This window comes from Oryza glaberrima, chromosome 8 (genome assembly GCF_000147395.1).
Source record: "Oryza glaberrima chromosome 8, OglaRS2, whole genome shotgun sequence".
NCBI classification, from domain to species: domain Eukaryota; kingdom Viridiplantae; phylum Streptophyta; class Magnoliopsida; order Poales; family Poaceae; genus Oryza; species Oryza glaberrima.
The window spans coordinates 18,868,604-18,879,559 of NC_068333.1; the positions used below are offsets into that span (position 1 = coordinate 18,868,604).

At 44.3% G+C, this 10,956-nt stretch overlaps 2 protein-coding genes across 3 annotated transcripts; both read left to right on the top strand.

Moving 5' to 3' along the window:
- Positions 1-1,904: 1,904 nt before the first annotated feature.
- On the top strand, positions 1,905-8,119 carry LOC127782750 (poly(A)-specific ribonuclease PARN-like). 2 transcript variants are annotated; one of them, XR_008019223.1, is made up of 9 exons: positions 1,905-2,403; positions 4,576-4,706; positions 4,792-4,974; positions 5,050-5,162; positions 5,676-5,792; positions 5,887-6,001; positions 6,088-6,303; positions 6,470-7,329; positions 7,429-8,119. XR_008019223.1 is itself a non-coding variant. In XM_052310018.1 (8 exons), exons 1-8 carry the CDS (start codon positions 2,111-2,113, stop codon positions 7,105-7,107), a joined length of 1,806 nt encoding a protein of 601 aa, XP_052165978.1. In that variant the 5' UTR covers positions 1,905-2,110; the 3' UTR covers positions 7,108-8,119. The 2 variants fall into 2 exon arrangements, 1 of the variants encoding a protein (XP_052165978.1); XM_052310018.1 differs by having other exon boundaries at positions 6,470-8,119.
- Positions 8,120-9,824: 1,705 nt separating this feature from the next.
- On the top strand, positions 9,825-10,956 carry LOC127783256 (probable CCR4-associated factor 1 homolog 7). The gene has a single exon (XM_052310494.1). The coding sequence runs from the start codon at positions 10,004-10,006 to the stop codon at positions 10,868-10,870; it is 867 nt and encodes a 288-aa protein (XP_052166454.1). The 5' UTR covers positions 9,825-10,003; the 3' UTR covers positions 10,871-10,956.

A 10,956-nucleotide genomic window follows, 5' to 3' on the forward strand; every position in this document is an offset into this window, starting at 1 on the left:
TTTTTTCATCCTACTGCAAAACACCGTGGCACCAGCTCCTGCCTTGGTAGTTTAACTGCAAAGGACCTGGATACTTAGAGCAAAGTTAATAATATAGTCTAGTGCCAGCTCCAAAAAATAGCCATGTGTACACAGTGTAGCGCTAATGTGTATTATAGAAGCACTGTAGCATAAATATTTTATTATCTTAGTGGGACCCATATCTTCATATATCTCATTCTCTTTCTCCATCTCATCCCCTTCCTTTCATGTCGTATTGTTCTCCAGTAAGTCCAGATGATGTTCAGTGGCGTTGCGGCGGTGTGGACGCAGGAGATGGCAGCAGCCGTGCGACGATGAGGGAGATGGCGGCAGCCGTGCGGCGGATGTGGGTGATGCCGGCAGCCGGGCATGATGAGGGCGCCCATGCGGCGGACGCGAGATATGGCGGTCGGCGTGCGGATAACACGAGAGATGAGCAGGACGGGGGCGGCGGTTGTGCGGCAGACGCGGGAGACAGCGACGGCTGTGCGGCGGGCAGGAAGACAAAGGCGGCCGAGCCAGATGGCGACGGTCGTGCGATAGACGCAGAAGATGGGGGTGGCCGAACTGGAAGACGGTGACGGTTGATCTAGACGACTGTGACCGTGCGGCGGACGTGGAAGGCACCGCCAACCGTGCGGATAACGCGAGAGACGACGATGGTCGTGTTGTACGACGGACGCATGATATGGTGTCGGTCGGGCAGAATGAGAGCGGTGGTGACGGCTGCAGCCAAGGTGGACGAGGGAAGTTGCTGCACCGGACAAGGGTGATGTCTACGACGTGACGGCCATGGCCGAGGCGGACGCAAGCAGCGACATCCGCAGTAGCTGAGGCAGACGTGGCCGACGGAGGGCGAGGTGGGCGCTGGACGCAGGTGATGACCGTGGCGACGAGGGAAGACGAAGGCATGTGGCTAGCGCAGGGGCGCCATCGTTGTGGCGAGCGGGCCCACAACCTCGGGTTGCACGTGGAGCCGAGCGACTAATTAGTCCCCGCTCATTCTCTCTCTTCAACTATCTCTTCTCCACATCAGCGAAAAATCCTATTTGGTGCTCCTATCGCCAATTATTGTACTCGCTCTTATAGAACCGTTCTATCGCTGAATATCATACCCTACATTAGTAGTTTAATTGTAGAGGACCTGGATCCTTACATAACTGTTCTTTCACCGATCACTCTCATGAACACTTTATGAGCGGTATTTTCTATAACCGTGAACCGTGATTACTGCTCAGTTACCAAGGAAAACGGTTGAATTCAGAGTTTCAGACTAAATTTGACGATGAAGTTTGATTTTCACTTGAGATTTTTCAAAACTTGAGTACTTGACTGGTTTGGTGGTTTGCCAAACGGTTTCTAGATTCATACCTCCACTACATCAACCTAATAAATATTCGAGGAGTTACTATCTCCGTCTCAAAATGAGTTTATTTTCACTAATCTTGCACGTACAAAATGACTAGAATAACCCTAATTTATCAAATCCCAATGTAACTATTTCTCATTTTATCTTCTCCAAATACAAATATCCCATATTTTCACAAATTTCGATGCAATGATTATTCTAAACATGAACTTACTTTGACACAAATGAAAGAAGCTAGAAATGCACTTATTATGGAACCGAGGAAGTACATCGCATTTGTAAACCTTGCATAGAAAAACGTATCCCACTATTGTTCCCTAGCAACACAAGGATTCTCGCCTGAACAAACACCACCAAACTTACTCGTCCTTTGAAATATGGAATTTTATTCCGAATTCTGCGAAAATTGAATTCGGCTGTGTAGAACGTCTGCGGATCTCCATCTACAGCCCATTTTGCAGCCCATTACGCACAGAGCCCAGCCCAACTTCCCCCACCACCCGACCCCTAAATTCTCGTTCGGTGATTCGCAGCGCCGCCGCGCTGCTCACCGGCACCTCGCGCCGCCGCCGCCGCCACCACCACCACCTCCTCCGCCTCTCCTCAGCTGCGTCCATCAGAATCCCGCCTCGTTCCTTCCGCTACCGCCGGCTGGGATAGAGAGGCCACGCAGCTCTCGTCGTGCGCGGTTCAGGCAACTCAGCCCGCGCAGGCCCGGATATGGCGGCGGCCACGCGCGCCGCGACGGCGTCGGCGGCGAGGCAGGTGACGAAGCGGAACTTCGCGGAGGCCGTGCAGGATCTGGCGGCCCACGTGGAGGCGTGCGACTACGTGGCCATCGCGGCGCAGAGGACGGGCGCCCCGACGGGCTGGCGGCGCGCGCTGCCGGTGGACACCCCGGAGACGGCGTACCTGAAGGCCAAGCTCGCCGCGGAGTCCTTCCAGCCGCTCCACTTCGCCATCTGCCCCTTCCGCGTTGATGCCACATCCCCTTCGACCCTCGTCGCCTATCCGTAAGCAGCTCTCTCTCCCTCTCTCCATCCTGCATAAGGATTACTATGGCAGCTAGGATTATCGACAATGCATTTTGTCGAACGTCTTGCGCGATTTCTGTTTGCAACTTGCTTGCGATCAAAATGTCAGCGGCGTCTTCGAGCAATATGAAATGCATCTGACTCTTGCCTTGCAGAGTGCATCAGAATGCCATACAGATGAGAAACTACCTGTGTTGTCAACATTTTTCCTAGTTTGGCGAGGAGTTATTGAAAGTTGTATCTCCACGTTACATCTGGAACTAGTTTAAGTAGTGAAACCAGGGGAAACGAATCGTAGCCTCGTAGGCAAGCTTATCACATGACTAGTTAATTTTCTTTGCAGTTTTTATGCTGGGCCAGTGATGAAAAAAACATGAGCATGAAGGCTTATCCCAGGATGTAAAGGAAGACTACTCTATCGTCCTGGGTTCGATTCTTCACGCTAGATGTTTAGTTGAATTGTCAGGATAAAATAATGCTAGAGGCTGTGGACAGCCAACGATATATATTATGTAATTCAGTAGAGAGGTGGTACAAATAAAGATAGAAGTGTCCACTTATCCATGTTGTGAGGAAATTAAACGATGTATTTGAAATAAATAGCCTGTTATAAGGACAAGCAAGGTGTTAATCCAGGAAAAAAATGACATATGGTTTGTTGGCTCATTGCCATTTCTAGCCTTACAAAATTTTTTTGCCAGTGACAAGAATTGGTAATTGCCAACTTTTTTAGTAAAATTGGCTAGGTCTTTGTTTGGTTTGGTGCCAATTACCAAAGTTGTACTTGCCATCCAACTAAGCATATGCCAATAATTTGGCAATGCCAATTTTTGGCTACAAACCATAAAGATGACTAATATTCTGTCACCGTCAATGATTTTTTGGTTTGGTTGAGTTTGGCTACAAACCAAACAGACGCATAATCTATGGAAATCGAAGATGGGGGTCCTTTAGCATAGTGTTTGAACTTTTCCACAGTTAATGTAGAGCAAGGCAGGTCCAATTGTATTATCACACAAATGGGTAAATGATAGAATAAATCAGCTTCAGTGCTTAAGTATGGACCAGGTAATCAGGTAATGACTGAAAGCCTTTGGCTGTACTGATATCCTCTGTCATTCAATGAACTGAATCAGTTGACAGTCAAATGAAATATACCATATAAACTAGCAAGCAACCCACCAAAATTATATGTGCTGTTTCAACTTGACGTCCTATTTGAGGAACTGAATCAGTTGACGTCCTATTTCAACTTCCTGGGGATATAGATCAACCATTTGAGGACTGGTGGCTAGCGATGAGGCAAAGGTTTGCGAAGCAATTAAGAAGAGCATTCGATTCTCTATGTTTGATATTAAGTTGGCTTGTGTGGAAGGAAAGGAATGCCAGAATTTTTGAGAATCGAAGGAAGTCTCCATCGCAACTGTTTGGCGGTGTCTTAGAGGAGATTGTGGTGTGGAGAGAAGCGGGAGTGTTCAAAGAACCTGCTGATTAGCTGTTGTCTTTAGTGGATGTGGTTTTGGCGACTTGTCTGCCAGCTCCAACTGAAGCTAGCCTGTTTCTTCCAGATATCGACAGTGTTCTGTTGAGGAAAATATGCTGGCGTTCATGTAAACTTAACTTTATTGCATTTCCTCTTCAAATCTTAATACAATCGGTTGGTCGCTTCTTTGGCCAACCTGGCTAAAAAAAATGGTATGTGCTATTGCACAGAAATTACCATATTTAAGGACAACAAAGTTGCTTTGAAAATCTCTATATCTCCTGGAGTAGCTCTTGACTCCGACCTGTTTCTATTAGAACAACAATTTAACCATACTAAAATCTTCTGCTTGTGCTACTTTCAAAGAACAGTACTTGTATTGACATTCATTTATGCATGACAATTGAAACCACCCTGCTTTGCATATTTTACTAGTTTGTTCATAACAGTTAAGTTCATTTATGACCATGGCCAATCAATTTATCCATTTTTATTGTCTATAAATGTTAGATGCAGTTTTGTATGGAGTTCACAAAAATTTCTAGACAATCAATTCAAAATTTTTGTCCACTTGAGAGTACCATGTTGTGCTCTCCCTTGCTTCAGTCCATAGTATTTTGTATTCCCTGATTGTTGCTGATGCTTTTGTCTGTATTTTGGATGTACAGGTACAATTTTCATTTATTTCCCAGAGATGAGTTACAGTTGGGAATGCCTGCTTACAGTTTTTCCTGTCAATCATCTTATTTATCATCTATGGCTCATAGTGGTTTTGATTTCAATATGTGCATTTATGATGGTGAGTATTATACCATGTACTGTGATGAATAGCAAGTTGTATTATTTTTTATAGACAGCCTAATTTTCTGGTGGCCATATGCCAGGTATATCTTATTTATCAAGGGCTCAAGAATCCTTGGCAAGGGAAAGGATATTTATCCCTCATGTTCGCCAATTATCATCGTCACCAAGCACATCCATTGCTGATTCCGTTTTTCTGACTAGAATTAAATCGAGAATAGAGCATTGGCGAAAAGGATATACAAAACCATGTAAAACAGCTGATGGTAGGTTATTATAGATAAATGTTCAGTCTAATTCTAGTCTATTGGCCAGTCCTGACATCGCTTCTTACTGGGCAGGTTCTCTAGTAAACACCCTTAGGCAACTGATTTTGGGTAGTGAATCGTATGGTTCAAGGCCCAGTTTCAGCATTGATGTTTGCAGTGATCGCCAAGTTCAACTGGTTTTGGAGGTGTGTTTTTACAAGTTACATTTGCTTTCTCTTTCTTCAAATATGATTTCATCAATTATTCAGAGAATCATAGATTTCATCAAGAAAAAAAGATGAATTTAGGTTGAGCCTACTTATGTTCTGAATTTTGTTTCACTATTGTATTGGTTTTGAGTACTGATATATGAAATAATTCACTGATTTTGAGAACTGATATACGAAAAGAAATCCACTGATTTCATGAAGAAAAATGAATTTAGGTTGAGCCTACTTATCTTCTGTATTTTGTTTTACTATTGTATTGGTTTTGAGCACTGATATATGAAAAGAATTCACTGATTTGTAACAGATGCTTTGCTTTAGATTTAACATTTAGTTTCAATAAGCCGATCCTTATATAAAGTATAAATAAATAAAATTGCAACAAGCGAAATGGATTGTTCCATCTGTTACATCACGATTATGTAAGCTGTAAAGTTAAATAATAAGCCTGTTTACCTGTGTAATATTTGATTGTTTTGAGCTATGCTGCAGGCAGCGAATCATATCTCTGATGACCTTGTACCTCTTGTTGTTCCGGACAAAGCTGGGACAGCTAGGGCAGTGCGTGTGATCTTCACTAGTTCTCCAGAGGATAAGAACCTTCTCCTGGTTTGTATCTCTTCAGATTGGCAGCATGTGCTTGTATAAAATAAAAGGAAGGTGTCACGTATTCAGGATCCGTTCTTATGGAAATCATTTTCAGATGGACATAAAAAAAATGGAGGATGAACATAATTTGAAGTTCCGTGGTTTTCGAGAAGTTATTGATCTACTATCATCTTCACAGAAACCAATTATATCTTATAATTGCTTGAATGGTAGGTTGATGCATAACAAACCTGCACAATTTTCTGACATGTTAATCTTTTTTGCTCTTGATTTCAACATCTCCCTCTTATCCCAGATTTCACAATGATACACTCCAAATTTGTTGCACCTCTTCCACCAAACTTGCATGAATTTATGTGCTCCTTGAGGATGGTATTTTCTAATGTTATTGACATCAGTCACATGTGGAGAGAAATTGGCCCTTTGAGAAAAGCGAAGAATATACAAGCTGCTCTGAGTTACCTACAAAGACAATACTTTGTGCCGATGGATGTAGAAATACCTCAGCAAGGTATAGTTTCAGCTGCATAATTGACATGCCATGTTTATTCATAAACCATGGATCATTTCCTTTTCAATCGTGTTTGGGAAACCAAATGAAGTGTGGGTACAAAATCGATGACTAAATCTTAAATTCTTCAAGCTACTGAACTCTCACTTTTTATTCTCTTTTGCAGATGGTAACAACAGTGTCACCAAAAGTGGGGAAAATGTTCTGAGAATAACAAAGTTGTTTGCTAAACTAAGTAATTTACTGAAAATCAGTCCCAATGGTCAAACTCACTCTGGTGATAAGTGTCACACAGTTGAGGAATATTCTTACATATTGTATCCGAGTTGTACGGCTGAAGAATCTGAAGATGATAAATCCAGTAATGAGTCAAATACCACCAGATCAGTGAGAACTGATAATGTTGTTTTCCTATGGGGGTTTAGGGAGACATCTGTCAAAGAACTGAGATCTCGCCTTGCAAGCTTGCATCATGCCTTCTCAAAAGATTTTGAGCTCAGATTATTGGATAACTCGTGCTCAGCTTTGATATTCCACAGTTCTGATACGGCAATAGATTTACTAAGAGAAATAAACTCGGAAAGTCCCTCTCTGAATAATTTCTTTTCGGAAGGCCTGAAAGCTGCAGGCTTTGATGCCTACAGGAAGGTTTGCAGGTCAGGGCTTTGGGATTCAGATTTAGCTGAGGCCCTGGATGGTGTTTCATCTGAACCATCTACTTCAACGCTTTCTGGGCGTGGCACCTCTGAGATATGCTGGAATACTTCGCTGATGCTAGATCTAAAGGAATATCTGGAATGCTAAACAACATATATTTTTATGGAAGTCGCCTCAGATTAATAAGAGTTTCCAGGTCTGATCAACCACAACCAGTCAGCATTGCTGGAATCTTCAGTTAAGCTCCTATGAGGAGAACATCACTTACACGATGATTATGTTGCTTGACTGACCATAAATGGGCAAGGTGTTTCTATTCGTGGCGCAATCATGTGGAACAGTGATATTGTTTTCAGCTTCAGCACAATGGTTGCTTACATTGCTTACTCCTCACCTGACATGGCATGACTAGATTTTTCGTAATATCAGCTAACCCAGGTTTCTCTTGTCTTTGCGGAGCTTCCACAGAAAACCCAGGCACTCCGAGGTGAAGGTCATCCTTGTACACAATCAGCTGGCCATTGCTTCGTTTGATGGACGACTTGCTGCTGAAGAGGAAATCAGTTACACCGACTTAGATCCCCACATGAGGACTACCTCACCGTATTCTGATCTCAAACGATTCGTAAAACTAGCCTTCTGTGGCCATGAGAGAGCAACGCAGGACTCTTCTATGACAACTAGCCAGTTGCAGCACGCATGGAATCGTCAAAGTCAGGTACTCAGGTGGGGAATCAGTATTGGAACCTAAGCCCGAAAGTCAGTCGGTCACAGCATTGTGAACGCATGCCATCGTGTTCCTGCCTAACCACATGGTGACTCCTGGCCTGTAGAGCAACACCGTGAACACAAGCAACGCCAAAGTCTCCTTTCGACATTATGTCCAGACATTTGCAGTGGGAAAAAGGTATGCTTTAATCTTTCCCTGCAGTGTTATCCCCTAACCAACCGAATGAAGAGACTTTCAAGTGACATGGTATCAAGGGAGTAAAAATTTGATGGAATAGAAGGCAATTTTAGTCGACTTTTCTGTTTAAGAACGGTCTGAAGAAGAAATATTTGTGCTCTCAGAGCATGAGCACTCCAGAAAAGAAACTAGATCTTTAGATCTTTGATGTGATACAAATTCTCATTTATAGATCGTGAGATGGTTATTTTATCCTTTTGGCAGTAGGGCTTCTTATTGGCTATGTATTTTAACACCAAACCATAACCACATGTTACCAAAATTTTAGCAATACCAAATCGTGTATTAAACCAAACGAGCCCTTCAAGTCTCATCGAGGGACATCAAAGCAGAAAATTGTGAAGATGTGATGGTAGTTGGATATACTTCATGGTGAAAACACACTCGCTCTAATATACTCATACAACCACTTACACCTAGTCATGCAAACTCAACAACCAAATCAGCGAAATAATATTCATAATAATAAAAACATTTAAATAGCTTTTAAACGGCGTTACACAAAGTCACCAACCACAAAGTGAAAGAACCATAGAGAGAGAAAAACCCACTAGAAATAGGCATTGAATGAATGATGGAGTGACGAAGTAACAATAAGCAACTCATAAGTTGAATGTGAAAAACATAAGAAAAACAAATAAAAAAAAGATAGTCGTACCGCTGGATAAGGTTGGATATGGTTGAATGAGTAACCGAGTAATAAGATCAAATAAGTAATAGTAATATGGCATTATGTTTAGCTTAAAAAAAAAGTATATGTATACATTTATAGGGTAGGCTCAACTTGGTTCCACTGGCTCACTGCCCTATCTAGCACTTTCCCCCCTCATCTTCTTCATTGCCCCTCTATAGGCTCTTATCATTTTTCTATTTTTCAAATTTTCGCATGACCTCAATAAGATCATAAAAATATCTTAGATATAGAAACTAGAGATAGTTGGATGATTCAATGAAGTTACTTTGAGTATACTTACTAAGTTGAAAAAAGATACTGAAAAAGGTGTAAAAGATAAAATAAGTTTAATATAATAGATTTCTAAATTTCACACACAATGCCAATAAAATGCATGCTAGCATCACAATTGTACCAATTCAAACTAATGAATAATGTTGGATGTATAGTTGAATGGTGGGGGCGAATAAGTAAGGGGTGTGCTTAGCATGAAAGAGCATCCATACACGCTTAAAGGATGAAACTTTACCCGGTTTTACTGGCTCGCCGCACTATTAAGTACTCACTTTTTCCTCGTTTTCTCCTTTATCCCTCCATAGGCTCGGGGTCTGTTTTCATCTTTTCGATTCTAATTGATCTCGCACTAAAATAAGCCGATGATAACACTTGGATGATGTGCTGAAGTAATCCCGAGTATATAACTAGTTTAAAATATATGCATCAAAAAAACCGTAAAAGATAAATAACACCTAAGAACATCAACAACAACTTTCTAAATCTTACTTACTAAATGCTAACCTAATATTACCATCGTAATTGTATCAACTCTTTTTTTTTTTTGACATTGGTCCTGTTTAGATTCCAACTTTTCCGTCACGTCGAACTTTCCCACACATACAAACTTTCAACTTTTCCGTCATATCGTTACAATTTCTTTAAACTTTCAATTTTGGCGTGGAACTAAACACAGCCATTGTAATTGTATCAACTCTAGCCCCGAATAAGGTGTTAAAAGAAAAGAGGGAGGGAAGGAAAAAAATAATAAAAAAGCAAGTCTAACCCCAAATAGCTTTGGATACGCGAAATGGGGCAAAAACAAAGCGATGGCCGAACACCCGTACACGTCTGAGGGGTGGGCCCGACCCGGTTCCGCCGGCTCGTCCCCCCGCTTTCCCCTCGCCTTCTTCATCCCCCTCCTCCCCCTCCTCCCTCTCCATTCCTGGATCTCCTCCGCCTCCGCCTCCCTCGCAAGGGGTCTCCCACGCATCGCCGCCCGCCGCTGACGCGTGGGACCCACCCCTTCCGCCCCCCCCCCCCCCCCCCCCACCACCCGCCGCTTCCCATCTCCGACAAGCGCCTACAACGCCGCAAGTAGCCCTAACCCTAGGTCGCTGGATGCGCCGATGGCCGCCGCCGCCGCAGCCTGCGTAGAGAGCCCCGACGAGGGCGTGGAGATCCGGGAGGTATGGGCGGGGAACCTGGAGGCGGAGATCGCGGCGATCCGCGACGAGGTCGACCGGTACCCGTACGTCGCCATGGACACGGAGTTCCCGGGCATCGTGTGCCGCCCCGTCGGCAACTTCCGCACCACCGACGAGTTCAACTACGCCAACCTCGAGGCCAACGTCAACATGCTCAAGCTCATCCAGCTCGGCCTCACCCTCTCCGACGAGGGCGGCGACCTCCCGCGGCGGGGGACGGGGGGCAGGCGCTGCATCTGGCAGTTCAACTTCCGCGGGTTCGACCCCCGGACCGACCCGTCCAACGCCGACTCCATCCAGATGCTCCGCACCTGCGGCATCGACTTCGATCGGTTCGCCGCTGAGGGGGCCGACCCGATCCGCTTCGCCGAGCTGCTCATGTCGTCGGGCGTCGTGCTCAACGCCGACGTGCAGTGGATCACCTTCCACAGCGGGTACGACTTCGGGTACCTGCTCAGGCTGCTCACCGGCCGGAACCTGCCGGACAACATGCCCGCCTTCTTTGACCTCATCAGAATCTACTTCCCGGTGCTCTACGACATCAAGCACCTCATGAGGTTCTGCAGCAACCTCCACGGCGGCCTGAGCAGGCTCGGTGAGCTTCTTGATGTCAAGCGTGTGGGGACCTGCCACCAGGCCGGCTCTGACTCGCTGTTGACCCTCGGGTGCTACAACAAGATCAAGGAGGTGTACTTCAAAGGATCGACCGAGAAGCATGCCGGTGTGTTGTATGGGCTTGTTATTGAGGATGGGGTGAACAGACCACCACCAACTCAGCCCAATGAATGAATATGGTTAGTTAAATAAAACAATCTGAAATGGGAAAAAAAATTGAAACTTTCGTTGGTGAATATATGTTGTCTGATCTGATCTGA

What these genes read in the sequence shown, in the direction of transcription:
- LOC127782750 (XM_052310018.1), top strand. Translation starts at nt 2,111, where the DNA reads ATGGCGGCGGCCACGCGCGCCGCGACGGCGTCGGCGGCGAGGCAGGTG. An exon ending in TCGACCCTCGTCGCCTATCC is followed by an intron (nt 2,404 to 4,575) that starts GTAAGCAGCTCT and finishes TTGGATGTACAG; the next exon opens with GTACAATTTTCATTTATTTC. An exon ending in CAATATGTGCATTTATGATG is followed by an intron (nt 4,707 to 4,791) that starts GTGAGTATTATA and finishes GCCATATGCCAG; the next exon opens with GTATATCTTATTTATCAAGG.
- LOC127783256 (XM_052310494.1), top strand. Translation starts at nt 10,004, where the DNA reads ATGGCCGCCGCCGCCGCAGCCTGCGTAGAGAGCCCCGACGAGGGCGTG.